This window comes from Fundulus heteroclitus, chromosome 5 (assembly GCF_011125445.2).
Source record: "Fundulus heteroclitus isolate FHET01 chromosome 5, MU-UCD_Fhet_4.1, whole genome shotgun sequence".
Taxonomy (NCBI): domain Eukaryota; kingdom Metazoa; phylum Chordata; class Actinopteri; order Cyprinodontiformes; family Fundulidae; genus Fundulus; species Fundulus heteroclitus.
In genome coordinates, this window is record NC_046365.1 from 26067985 (window position 1) to 26082991 (window position 15007).

At 40.9% G+C, this 15007-nt stretch overlaps 1 protein-coding gene across 1 annotated transcript; it reads left to right on the top strand.

Moving 5' to 3' along the window:
* The first annotated feature begins 5106 nt into the window (after positions 1-5106).
* Positions 5107-11646, top strand: LOC105929240 (CMRF35-like molecule 1). Its single transcript, XM_012866933.3, has 5 exons — positions 5107-5387; positions 6745-7056; positions 10392-10427; positions 10536-10643; positions 10755-11646. Exons 1-5 carry the CDS (start codon positions 5348-5350, stop codon positions 11045-11047), a joined length of 789 nt encoding a protein of 262 aa, XP_012722387.2. The 5' UTR covers positions 5107-5347; the 3' UTR covers positions 11048-11646.
* The last annotated feature ends 3361 nt before the right edge of the window (positions 11647-15007 follow it).

A 15007-nucleotide genomic window follows, 5' to 3' on the forward strand; every position in this document is an offset into this window, starting at 1 on the left:
AGATTTCACTCAGGAACATTCAGGTGTCAGATGAGAAATCTTGCAAAACCTCTCCAGAGTTTAGAATAAATAAACATGGATGATGAGGAAGAATAATGGTGTTAGTTTGTGGACTAATTTATCAGAAATGCATCACAAAAAGCAAAGGCCTTGGTTAAAGGAGTGGAGACAGCACAACAGGGGCTCCAGGTTTGCTACACTATGACATAGAGGTGAGTTGTGTTTTAGTTCTCCGGGTTTCGCTCATCTTGCTTTCTAATTGGCTACATCTCACAATCAACCGTATGTGTGCTCGTTTGTCCTCGGGAACACCACACTCGCTAGGATTTCGGGCCAAGACAATCTAATATGTTGAATATCCCTGACATGAGGTCGTAGTGGTCCCAACATCCTTCCGAGTGGTCCAGATCACTCTTAACACACCATACACGGCAGAAATATACAATAAGATTATCTCAAGAACCATCTTGATAATCAGACCATGTTGGAAAAGGAAGATCGGGGCAATAATTAGGCCGATTATCCTGCCATATGAACACGGCATAACAAACATGGTGTCAAAGCTGGCACCGGGGTAACAAACAGCCAACGGACAAAGCCTTCGAAGAACTAAGAAAATCAGTGAGTTTATATTCTGGGATGTGTGGTTAATAATTAAAAAAAAGGCATGTCAATCAGGGGATGTGTTGAGCAGCTGAGAATGAAGGGTTAGCAAAGAGACTGAGAAAGGGAGACTAATGCTGCGTTCAATCTACCTCGGTGTTGTGTAACACCCAAGTTATCAGGGTTCTAGTTAACACAGTTGGCAAAATTGGGTATTACAAAAAAATAAATAAAACAAACTAACAAAAATCAAAAGGTTGAGATTCCAATATGGTACCGCCAGGAAAACTGTTTTGTTTGGAGTACTTGTCATGAACGTTGTTTAAAGCTGTACTTTCGACTTGCAAAAATATGTCTTAATAAGAGATGCAAATAAACCCAAAGGAAAAATCTGACAGATTTCTACCAGAAAATTATTCGAAGTCAACAAACTGATAAGCAGACACCTACTAACAATAATGAACATACAAAAATGAATTGAATAAGAAATGCTCAGAATACACAGAAAAAAACGAAAACCCAAACCCACCAAGGTCATGAAAAGTGGAGAATTTCACTGCATCAGATAGCAGCAGCAAACCTTTGTCTTTAAATATTGCTGCTGCAAAATAAGCTACTGTATTTTATCTGATTTAGAGTGAGCAAGAGAGACCCATGTGTTCCAAGTCTAATTTAATGCATTTTACCTTTTCTATCCATGGCTGTAAATGGTCTGATGAGTTCATGTTGCGATGAGGAAACTTTTATTTTCAAATCAGACTGTGGTGTATTAGGTTAGTTGGTGGGACCGACTTGGAGAGGAAGGAGGGTTGGACAAAAACGTAGCACATTTTTCTAATGTTTAATTTTGAGTGCCAAGTGAAAAAAAAATATACGATGAAGATCAAGAATAAACATCTCTATATTTCTCCGACTGCAGGGAATGATCAAGTTTTAGGTGTAAAGTTATTTCAGTTTTATTTATTGATTTTGACTTGCCTATTTTGAACATGTCTGTCATCTGTAATCCACAAGGGGGTGCTGCAGCACCCTTCACGCCCCAACTTACTACAGCTTGAAAACCCAGGGATCAAGTCCTGTTCCATATCCTATTCTTTTAAAATACCTGAGGCAGCAATGCATGTTCTTATTAATATTTGTCTGCATTACTGTATATTTGTCATGCTGTCACAGCTGCTGCAGAAACGTGCTGCAGCCACTCAACTTCGATCTGATAAAGCAAAAGTGCGTTTCACCAATGTTTCATCCCTTCCGTGGCGGGCAGTTCTCTTTCCTATTTATAAAAGAAATAAAAATAAAATGGTTGTAAGCCTTTTGATGGTCTTGCTCTATTTTTTTCATGCGGAACTAGTGCAACCATGTGAGATCTCACGCTCCTTTCAGGTCAGCAGACCAGATGCTTTTAGTTTTATCAAATACTCGATGTGAACTCAGAGGTAGCAGAGTGTTTGCTGTTCTTAGCTCCTTGTTGTTAGGTTTAATATTTAGATTTACACAGATACATATAGATTTTTAATTTGTTTCTATCGTGTTGAAAGAGCCACCAATATCCATCTCTGTCAGATTTTATCATCTGTCTACTGCTAATAACACATTGGTCTTATAGTGTTAAATTATGATCTAATTCCACGATTTGTTCAATGACATCTTTGATTTGCCCTCCCCACAGATATCATCCGACTATGAGACAATGATGCCCACTGAAGGAGCCGCGCCAGAGGCCTGCTGCAAGTGTCCAAGTCCAGACTGCGTCAATCTCTCAGCTTTACCTCCGCCACCTTCTGACCTATTATCCTGCTGCACAGAGGAGCATCAGAAGTCCAGCCTCGGTGAATATGCTGATGTAGAAATACCGGAGCACTTCTGCCAATACCAGCATTTGGACCAGAGCAGACAGGAAGAGCATATTTATCACAGTCTTCACGGAAGCAGAGGCCCTGAAAAAGTGCCCCAAAAGAGTTGATTTTCCACTGATATCACTAATCCCAATAGTGGTGTGATGCAACAAGTGCCTTTTTTCTCTCTCTCTCTCATACAATAGTTTAAAGTTTCTTCAAAGACATGAAAGACAAAGTGCAGTACCTGTATGCCCTGTACCTGGACACTGCTGGCTAAAAAAAGGCTACTGTACTTTATTCTGAAAACATCTAGCCACTTGGATGTTAAATCAACCTCTCTGATTGTTTCGATGGATTAAACAGCTTTTAATGCCAAATAATTTTTAAATTTCTAAATCAATTTTAGGAAAGACTGTAAGAAAACAATGGAAAAAATACAAATGATTAACATTTACCATCTTGACCAGGCAACAATGGCCAGGAAAACAATGTGATTCAGCTGCAGTGCAAAGATTTAAACCTAGAACTTATATTTTTATCCATTGTATTGCAACCATCCTTGAATGTGTCATGAGTTTCGTGCGAAGTGAAAAGTAACTCATTTTGTCGAAAAATGTTTGAATCTTAAGGCAGACAAAGCTGTTTGTGGATTTTTTTTAACACCCATAGCTTGGCTAAGAGAGCAGATAAACATGGGTCAGTCTGCAGGTACAAAGTATCCCATTAGTAAATTACAATTTCCACATCACTGAAACGTTCTTCCATGCTGTTCCTGCAGTTAAAAGTGACTCAATACGAAACGAGAAAAAAATGCAGTAGCGACAAGAGTTCTCCCTGACTGTATTAAACATAATGTACAGTAACACAGTGCTGTCCATCTGCTACCTACTGCACTGCCAGTCAGCTGGCTGATATACTGCAACAAAGACAGACTGGAAATATTTTCAGTATCAAAATACATGAGAAGTCATGGTGTGAAACTGAAGGAGCATTACCTATCATGCTGTTGTAAAATATGGAAAGCTGTTTGAAAGCTGATACCAGCTTATTACTTGTGTTTGTCTATAAATGGCATAACTGTAAAATGGTTTAATATTTGATGTAATAGGCACTGGGAATCTAATAATAACTTTGATCAGTGTTTATTTTGCATTTTTGCTTCAGTCAAAGTAATAACAGATACAAACAAATAACTGTAAATATCAAGTTAATGTTGCTGGAGATGTTGCGCTTTTAAGAATAAAAGCAATCAGAATATCTTATCCTGTTTTGTTTCAGTTTTCAATGTCATTTTTTTGGAAGGGTATTTTTTAAGCAAAATTATATTACAATGAGAATGTCATACCAGCCACGGCCTAAATGCAACAGATGCTCGACGGGCAGCTTTGAACTTGAGGCAATGTTTGTACTTCTCCTTTCAGGTCTGACTACAGTATAAGTGCATTTTATACACTGTTGTCATTATGTGGTTGTGTAGACTCTCTGTTACACAGGGTATGGTTAAATAAATGGTACCTGAACTAATTTTTTGAAGAGGTTTCACCCAACATTCAAAAAGACTTCTTCAGTTAGAAACATGGATTGGGATCAGGCTGGGAAGTTGTGGTCAGAACAATCACACTAACACGCCTGCTAAAATCACTGATGGGGGGGTCATTATAATCACAAAGGACACTGTCCTCAACCTCCATTTGGTTCGATGGTCACTTAAAAATCCAAACATTTCCAAAACAATGCCCACTTGTGAATTGTTCGGGTTGCATGTCTTACAAGTAACCCAAACAGTAGTGGCTTTAATGCTCCGTTAGTGGCCCTGTCGGTGTGATTGGTCGCGGCAGTGCGGGTCGGCAGATGACGGAGTCGGCAGATGGCTCCGGCTGACCTATTTGACATAGTAAGCAAAACTGCAGGGGGTCCAACAGGTGGCGTGTAACGTCCTTCAGATGCTTGGACAAATGTTGCTCAAAGTATTTTGTGACCACAGATGTCAGAGTGAACCAACTGATACCACGTTCAGGACTGAGGAAGCCTTTCGGCTGATGAGTGAAACGTCTTCAAGAAACGAGACAGGAAGCTCAGGCCCCTTATGTCTAAACACAGTAAATCGAGATCTTAGACTTTTCGTTGTTTAGGAAATGATATACCAAAATGAATAATTGCAAGAAAAGGCTAAGTACTGTTATAGGCTTTGGGAAGTACGACTACAGTTAAGAGGGTGTTCTCTGTTTGAATAACACTGGAGAAGTTGTGACAGTGAAGGAAGCTAACCGAACCGCAGAAGAAGGGCTACGTACGAGATGAGAACACTTTTCAGACAAACACAAACCTTACTGTGGTTAAATGTGTGTTTTACACTCAACCACACTGGCATCGGTGAGGTTTGCTTCTAAACTGGCAAGCGTCCGTGTTGTAGACCAGTCACCTGCTCACTGCAACATGTTCTGGGTGCAAACGGACCAGAACGTGTCACTCAGAACCTGTTTGTTCATGTGTGATCCAGATCACAACACAAATCTGCAACACGGAGTTTGGTATTTTATTAAAAAAAAAAAGAAATTACCGAAGACTTACATGACCGTAAACACTTCCTTCTAATATGTAAATGAGCTGTCTGACCCCGTTTTATCCCTCTCACTCTCTCTATATTGCCACATGTCTCATAACAACAACTCCTTATGATAAAATAGCAAAACAGGCTTGTTGTGCAGGCTAATTGCAGAAAGGAGGAGACAGAAAGGAGGGTCTGTTTCAATGTTTTCTTACAGGAAACTGTTAAGAAGTGGGAAGTGCAACAACAAAAAGGAACCAATGCAAAACCAAAAACATTTCTTTAGACGGATGGCCAAAGTCTTGATGTCTGGGTCAAGAAAACTGAAGAAAACACAGACATACAAATCATCTGAAACATGAAGAGGAGTTTGGTCTTTGTTGTCCTCATTTTGGAAGGTAAGCTCATTAATATTACTTTTTTCTCCCTCTTTTGTTTGTTATTGCTTTTTTCTGTTCAGGTTTCGGTGGAATTTTTTGCCAGTCTGGCTCCACTTCATAGCCTTAAATGCCTATTTTGGGACGTAAAACAAGAGATTTATATGCCTTTGATAAAGAATATGAATAAATGTGTTTTATGATCCACAAATGTAGTATCTCGTTTCCTCTTGTTCTGTAAAATATTTCTCCTTAATCATGCAGTGAAAATATATGGCACAGAAAGTTGAAAACATAATTAGATGTGTAAAACTCATGAAATTAGGAAATCTTTCATTGCGATATCAAAACTTTGCAGCTCTTGATCTTTGGAGATTCTGTTTACCTTCCTTAGCATCCTTGTCATGGTGCATGTTATCAAGATAAACCTGGGACCATATTCAGCTTTGTTCTGTCGCAGTCCTCGTTGTTATAATCGTCTTAAATATTTACTTTAATCGATGCGGCCACTTTTATCTTCTTTTAAGTACTCCTTGAGTTGCAGAGCCTCATTCAGTTCAGTTCTGGAAAGAGTTTTCATGCTCTCATTTTTAGAAACTTTTGGTGTCACATTCTAATCAGCTAATCAACTCAATACACCTGCAACGGTTTCCTGAGCCTTTAAACAGTCTCACTCTGGGTCAATGGGTGACACAATCATGTGGAAATCTGTTGACTTGACGGAAGACGGTCATCGACACCCGTCAGAAGGGAAGGGGGGGAAGCCACAAAAGTTCATTGCTGAAGACGCTGGTTATTCACAGAGTTCTGTATTCAAGCATATTAAGATTGAGTGGAAGGAAGAAGTGCGGTAGGAAAAGGAACCACAGCAACAGGGAGACCCACTTCACATGGAGTGGACTGAGGCTGGAGTCGGTGCATCAGGAGCCACCACACACGGACGATTTCAAGACAAATGTCACACTAGTATTATACAATCACCATAAAAATAGAGCAATTCATTTACAACAACGAATGCCCAAAATGATTATTGATCATGAACAGTTAGCCTTGAACAGCATATTCTATTGATTTTCCTATTATGATGGATGGTTAAGAGAAATTGGCCTCAATATCAAGTTTACTTTATACCCTAAATGCTGGATTTTACTACAGTTTTCATTTTGAGTCTTTGCTGCTTCGCTACTAACGTTGAGTTTATCTTAAGGCTTTATTCACATCTTTACTAGGGAGCCCATTAAGTGTTCATGGTACTTCAGAAAAGCTCACACTTACTGAATTTTTGTCACGGAGGATGTTAAACATGTGAAACATGTAAAACTTTGTATCTGAAAGTAAATGACGCTCATGGTGCTGCTGTCTGTTTTCTTCTGATAAGAGTTTTTCCAGACTGAAGCCATCTCCATAACAGGAACTGTGGGGACAGAACTCAAAATAACATGCTCTCATACTTATGCCACCACCAACGTCAAATATTTCTGTAAGGGAGCATGCACTGATGCTGACGTCCTGATAAAAAGCAACGTCCAGGAGCGAGGGTCAAATGGGAAGTACTCGATAAAAGACGAAGGAAACACATTCTACGTGACAATCACAAACCTGGAAACGAGCGATGCAGGAGTTTACTGGTGTGGCATCGACAGAGTCGGGGCTGACACGTACAATAAAGTCACCATCACTGTAAAAGAAGGTTAGTCAACTTTTTACTATCATTAATTTTAGTGTTAGTCATGCCATAATCACCATTTGTTAAGATAAAAATATATGCTCTGCTTCCCTTTTCTTTACATATGTGTTGAGTAAGTTTCTCTAAAAGACTTTGTTGGCCCACAAACATATTTTTAGAAATTCTGTCACACAGGACTATGTTAGAGAAAATAAGACGACAGCAGATCGCAAGTAAAACTACTATTACTTGCTGCAAAAAAATTGGCCTTTGGGGACCTAATATAGTAAAGTCTAAAGCCTAAAGGACTAAATGCAGTGGTGGCACCAAGGAGGGGCCTTCGGGAGTGGGGGCAAAACCTGCCCCCATCAGGCTCCACCTGATCAGACTGTTTTAAAGGCATACTATGCAACATTTTTCAGTTAATTAATGTGTTCCATACCGTTTTGGATGATTAAATGAGTCATTTCAGGTCGAACAAAGGTTTTCTCGGCCGCCCTGGTGGTCTGTGGGGGAAATACCGTACTTGCAATAGGGTGTTTTCACTGACGTCACTGGCCAACTTCCGGTCCGCCATATTGGGTGGCACACTTCCTTATCTCTAGTTGTCTTACACGTATTATGTATCGCGAATGGATAAGTACGCCGGCACGCTAGAGCGACCAGATAAGGACGTATATCTGAGGAAATGTTCCGTGATCGACCATATGGACCCGTATGCCCTCCACGGTGCCTTGTTTAGCCGTAATCCAGATGATTGGCCAAATGTAGAGCACGGCGACATAGTGCATTACCTGGTGTTCAGTGAAAACCCTCTGCACACTCTTGAGGAAATGAGAGCTTACAAGGATCACAACCAGTTCACATCTGGTTATGTACATCAAGGAAATCGCCATCATACGTGGACGGGTGAGTTTTAATAAGATGGTAAAAATGTAAACAATCCGACGCAAATGTGTTGCAAATGTGTTGCACCGCCCGCCGGCGGCGGGCGGTGCGCGAAGGCGCTTGGCTGCAAGGCCGATCGACGCCGCTCGCGGCTTTAATTATTTAAGCAGAACAATGACCAGTGCAAAATTAAGTTGTATTTACCGTATTGGCGCCGGTAGGAGCTGCAGATCATAAAGCCAGCAAACAGTGGGAACACAGCAACTCGTTCAAAGGTAAGCTGCGTTCAGACGGGCTCTGGCCCATGCTAGTTTAGTAGCTGCTAACCGCCAGTGCTAACAACCACTCGCGCATGTAATGTACTTTTAACTTGCTGCTATGTGTTTCAAACGTTTAGAACACACTCTCATTGACATCGGGATACTGTGGAAAGTTATGTTCGGTCTTACAGCCGCGATCCAAGCGAGCCGACGATCTCTTGATCTCTGTAACTCGTTCAAAGGTAAGCTGCGCTCAGCCGGGCTCTGGCTCATGCTAACCGTTAGCGCTAACAACCACTCGCGCATGTAATGTACTTTTAACTAGCTGCTATGTGTTTCAAACGTTTAGAACACACTCTCATTGACATCGGGATACTGTGGAAAGTTATGTTCGGTCGACTTACAGCCGCGATCCAAGCGAGCCGACGACTCTTTGTTATCACTAACAGTTGTTCTCCGTGGTTGCGCCTCCAGGCAGGAAAGCGGTGGAAAATTAATCTGTTTCTATGTTTTTCCCATGGCGATCATGTGTTGCGCTGTTACAGCCCACAATACAGCAACGGTTTACCATGGTTGAAATCAAGTTAAGGTGAAATTAATCAAATTAAAACACGGCTGAGAGAGGGAGTACAGTATGCGGTAGTAATAGGCAGTAGAGGCGGCGGAGGCAGTCAACACGACAGCCGCGGAAAGCAATAAGTCATAACGCCCAAGCCCTATTATTAATATATTCTTCTTATATGTTTTAAATACTTAACAGTTAATTACCTGTGACAAAGTGAGCACCGCAGACTCTGGCGTATTCCAGCTTAACACCGTCCAAATCGGACCTGGATATCCGTGTCAGCCATAGGTGACGGCGTTGTTCAGACAGCTGTTTTTTTTTTTTCACACTGATTCACTATTACGGCTGGTAGGCGATAGAAAGCGTTGATCTCCACCTCCACGGGCCGTGCAACCAACCATTAAACACGTTTTCCCCATTGTTCACTTCCAATACTGCCTAAGGCGTCATACAATGCAGGTCAACGGTGCGAAACGACTGCCACCCAATATGGCGGACGCGCTGAGTAGTCACGTGAGCGTGACGTCAGCTGAAAACCCCCTATTGCAAGAGCTCTCGGCCCGCACTCACAGAAGTCTCGCTTTACGGCGAGAACTCCGTGTGTTTTTACCCTGCCATTCACTATATGCACGCGCGAAAGCAACAACAAAGAACCGCGTGTTAACGTCAAATAAACATGCAAGCATATCGAGTTTTATTATTATTATTATTATTATTATTTATTTTTTTATGTTGGCGAGACGCCACCGCGGCGGCCGCGGCGAGGTGGCGGCGGCCGCGGCTTGGCGAGGCGGTGGCGGTATCGTCTCGCCAACATAAAAAAAAAAAAATGATAATAATAATAATAATAATAAAACTGGCGAGGCAGCGGCGGCGGCGGCGGCGGCGGCGGCGGCGGCGGCGGCGGCGGCGGCCGCCGCCTCGCCAAGATAGCGCTGCGGGAAGCTTGATGTTCATACCTTCACTGTGTTAGTCATTGTTTGTACTGCCGTTTTTTCCACTTTTCGTTGCGTTCGCCTGTCTGCTAAGCTCAAAACAACCGCGCCTGGCTTGACGGAGAACCCAGAACAGCTGAGCATCTTTACGACAGTGCACTTTTACTTTCGCCCTCTGGGGGGAGCCTCGCTGGAAAATCAACCCCGGTTGCATAGTATACCTTTAACTGTATAAAAGATTTTTTTTAACTTCAAATAGCAGAGGGCAGACATTTGACATTTATCTGTGCATCTATCATTTTTGTTAAGCAACTTTTGGCTGTCTGCCACTCACTCATGGGTTCACCCCTTAGTTCTCCTTTTATATAAACAATACCCAGGGGTGCCGGCAGAAATTTTAGACCCCATGACAAAAAAAATAAAAAATCCAAATCATCTCAAAATGTGTACAACATTTCTTATCTGTTAGACAGGGATCCTTGGAATTGTCCAAACTTTCTCCACTTATACTTATTTATATATATATTTAACATGCTGACAATGACAGCATATTAAAACTCCAGGAACTCATTTGTGGCTTTTTTGTGTACCTCCCAATCAAAATTAACAGAAGCCCCTATCTGGACATCCCTTTGCAAACGTTCGAGTTGCTCCCCGGACAAAACCAGAGAGCAAGAAAATCTGACAGTTTCTTTTCGCTTTCTGTAACAGAGAATCCAGAAGGCATCATGAAGACGTCGCATTCTGGTAACCATTTCCTTTTTTTGTGCAGATTCATACAGTATTTGTGGCAGAAAAAGTCATTTTCGTTATCATTACTGATCCTGTTTTTACCTCTCTTTATTGTTATCCCAGAGATGATTCTGTATGTTGGAACAGGTCTCGGTGTAGCTGTGCTGGCTCTGGCAACCGTCCTCCTGCTTTTCCTCAGACTCAGAAAAAGGAATGTCAGCACTTCACATGGTAAATCAAAACAAACATATTTTAATACAATATCAACTTTGTGACGTATAAATATATCGTTTTGCTCATAAGGGTTGTTTAAAATGTTGTGTTTCATCACACTCTATTCAGGAAAGGAAAACAATGACATTGAGTATGTGACGACCGTATTCCAGAAAAATACACAACATGCCAACGGCACTTCGTCAGTCGGTGGGGAGCAAGGAGCAGATGCCCGGATCTACACAGACCTGTCAGAAGTTCGGCACCCCAACAGCTCTGCAGAACCTAAAACCCAGTCAGATGATCTTTTTTACTCCACCATCAGTTTCAACGATCAGCCAGCCAGCGGCTCTGTCCCACCTCCAAGTGAATTAACAGAATACTCGTCTGTTAAACTCAAATATACAGCCTCCACCAGCTGAAGAGTTAACAGTCTGCTGGGTGCATTTTACTATTTAACTTTACAGCCAAGACAAGACAAATAAAAATGATCTCTGCAGATGTTTTCATCTTAGATTTAGAAAAAACTCATATACTCCATGGTTGCAAGATATTTTTAGGTTTATTTTTGTGTTTTATTTTTTTTAGTGACAAAAACTAAAGCCAGAAACCTGGACAGTGATGTGATCAGAATGAAAGGTTTCAGTGCATCATTTTACCTTTTAGAAATAACAAGCATTAGGCGGGTATTAACAATACTCTTCATTGAGTCCACACTTGTGCTTTAAGTGGAATATTATTATAATTAACAGAAATAAAGGCTAGAGTTTCTAGCCTAATCTATATTACGTGTTTCACATTTCCCTTAACATAAAATAATGTGAAATCTAATTTAATCAATTAGAAAAATGGCAGCAAAACTGATTCAGATCAATTTCTTAAATAAAGTGATGGGTAAATCAGTTGCTCCACTGGTGTCCATTTGACAACAAAAACGATTGACTGATACATATTTTTGGCATATGTTTTTTTTTTTTTTCAATAAATGTCTTTTGTCATAGCATGTTTATTTTACCGTACAATTACATTTTTGGATTTGCTTAAACTCATTTAAATGCCAGCATTAACATGAACATGTTGCTCTTGGTCTCTATAATAGGGGACTGTCACACAAAATAAAAAGCAGCAACATTGATTCGGATCCATTTAAGATCCTTCACAAAGTGGGGATTTTTTTTCAGTATATGAAAAAAATATATATCTTCAGCTTGCTGAAATAGCATAAAAACTTGATTTCCTAATGCGATTTTAGCACAAAGGAAACAACTGAAAATAGAAATTGACAAAATACTTATTTTAGGTTAAAAACGCACCAATTCAAAAATAAAAATAAAACACCCTAAATAAACTACCAGTTTAAGTCCCTTTTCAGTTTAATAAAGTAGTTTTGAATTAAATTTGATCAAAATTGAAAAACAGACAGAAGCAGCTAGAATGCTTAGCGCCAATGCTCTTATTTTGAAAGGTCAGCAGTAGACTTAGCGGTCGTCACTGGGCTTCCAGCGTTACTTGGAAACGTCAGACGCTGCGTTGAAGCGCTGTGACGTAACAAGCTGTGACGTTGCCTTTGAGTTCTTCCAGATTAGAGCTTCATTTTACTGGAAACTGTCAGTGAACCAGGTTAGTATTTCTGAGACACCCTTAAAATGTTTTGCTTTTTAACTGAAACTGGTCGCTTTATTGGGCAAAATCTGGGACTTTATATCCCAGATTATCCTGAAGATTGCTACTATTGTAGAATAGAGGAGGTCTGTTCCCTTCACCAGCCACCAGAGGACCCCACAGTGAGACGAAGCAGACTTTGTCTCAACAGAACCCATCTAGGTTCTGGATATTTCAGTCACTCAGAGACATTGGACCTTAACACAACAGCTGATTTAGCTGCCTCCCCAGAATATTTGGCTGATTCAACCGTTGCAGACACACCTAACAACCCTAGCAGATGCTCTGGTTGCAATATGGTCCAAAAGTCAGGCCAGGCTGCCGATAAAAGGACTGAAAGGTCAGGAATCAAGGAGGATGATTTGTCTTCCAGCAGCGCTGCTGTGTCCGAAGCCCAAACAGCTTCAAAACCAAATAACCGCATGAGCTGTGTTCGACCCAGAAAACAAACCCATGGCAGAGCCAGAAACAGAGAAAGAGCTCCTCAGCCTGCATCTACGTCATCCTCAGGAGATCCTAATGTGTTTGACACGTGTGACGTGAAACCTTCTTTGGACCTAAGTCCGCAGCAATTGATGCAAAGAACTTCTAACAGCAGTCACCAGGCTTTGGATCAGGGAGCAAGCTATGCTTCTCCTGGGATCCAAACGCGAGCCGTGAGACGGCTACTAAGAAGAGTCAAACATCTGAGACTGACGACGCTGTCTCTTCTTCAAGCACACAACATGCCAACATCTCTCAGTCTACTTCAGACCATCGTGTCTCTTCTGCTTCTTGTAAAGGAGGCAGGGCTGGATTAACCATGGGCCGCTCTGTGCAGACTGAAGATGAAGTCTCTTCCAGCGCCAATGCAGTTCAACTGCTTGGTTGGATCAGAACCAGGATTTCAGCCTCCTTCAGCTTCATTCAATCAGTAATTGAATCTTTTGCGTGCACATCTGGAAGAATACTGGAGGCAATTTTAGAAAGAATCGCAGAAACTGTCAGACCTTTGCCTGACGGAGACCGGCTGCAGCTGAATCCTCAGCGAGGGCTTGTGCTGATCCCGGTCCTGTTAATGTTGAGTCTGCTTTTATGCAAGTTAATTTTTTAAAGAATTTGAACAGATCAAGTGGTGGTGGTGGGGGGGGGGGGGGGTTCTGGTAATCCTTTAATCCTTCATTTCTTTATTTACAAGTGCTATATAAAGTGTGTGTGTGTGTGTATGTTTCTTCGGGTTTTCTCCAGGTGCTACGGTTTCCTTCTAACAAATGAAATACAAATGACATAAACAAAAACAAAACAAACTATAAAAAAACATGAAAAAATGTCTCATTGCAAATTATAAATTATATTAAATCGTATGTCTTTGTGTTTATGTGTGATGATGATGATGATGATGATGATGATGATGATGATGATGATGATGATGATGATGATGATGATGATGATGAATTGGAGCATCAGATCAACATAATGAGGATGCATTATTAAATTTGATAAGCACCAAAATCTCAATAATAAACAAATCAAATCAATACAAATCTAAACAAAGAAATACATGACAAGATGTAAAGAGGCAAAGAAAGGTAAAATAAATCAAGCTAAAAATGCAATAAAACTACAGATATAATTAAGTTAAAATTAGGATAATTAAGGAATAAACCAAACACAAGATGTGTAAAACTCATGAAATTAGTAAATCTTTCATTGCAATATCAAAACGTTGAAGCTCTTGATGTTTGCTAAACATTGATGTTTAGCAAACATCAATGGGCTCAAGTGCTCTGGTTTGCGGGAAGGCTGCTCAATGAGCAAGGGCCATCATAAACCTGCCGACAGTGACGCAGGACTTAGGGAGTTCGACAGAGATGCCTAACAGCCAAGCTCTGTCGGTATTGTGTTTAGCGGGTCATCCCAGGCTCCACTGTCCTATGCGGCCAAAAAGACAAGGCCCATCCGTAATGCAGGGGGTCCTAATGGCCGCAGTCCATAAAAGCCAAATCCCTCGGTTCCTGTTAAAAAAAAAACATTTGTCCCTCAGTTGATTCAGGTTCAGCAAAGTAAAACCTTTTGTTCAGCCTACAACTGGCCTCTAAATGGGATTTATCTAAAATGACGTCACATTTTCCCAGAGACAGCCCGCGTTTACAGGATGTTCGGATAGGTTGAGTATAAACTACAGCGGCAACAACCACAATATCAAACATTTTGGAAGATGACGACGTTCTCTCAATAAACCCAGCATAGAACATCCTAAAATGTTGGTTGATATGTAGAGAGTATTAATAGAAAGGTCTGTGTTTAATCCAGTCTGCGGCCCATGTAACACACCCATACACACTCTCTCTCTCTCTCTCTCTCTCTCTCTCTCTCTCTCTCTCTCTCTCTCTCTCTCTCTCTCTCTCTCTCTCAGTTCCCCTTTTGCTCGCCCTCTCTCTTTCACTCCATTTTACAATTTCACCTATTTTCTCACCTTTTCATTTTGAATTTGTATGGCCATTGGGCCCTTTCTCTCTCTCTCTGTCTCCATTTGAAGGGCTATTTCACATATTTTCCTCACTAATGGGAGATTATTTTAAACCAGTTGGTGATTTGTGCTACATTTCTATAATTTGTGGACATTCTTTAAAGGGTAAAATCAGTACTTTAGAGCTGGTCAAGCTCAAACAAACCCAGCTTCAGCTTCATGCTGCTGATGTACTACACACACTTCAGCTCAGTACTTCCTCCATTGCTCT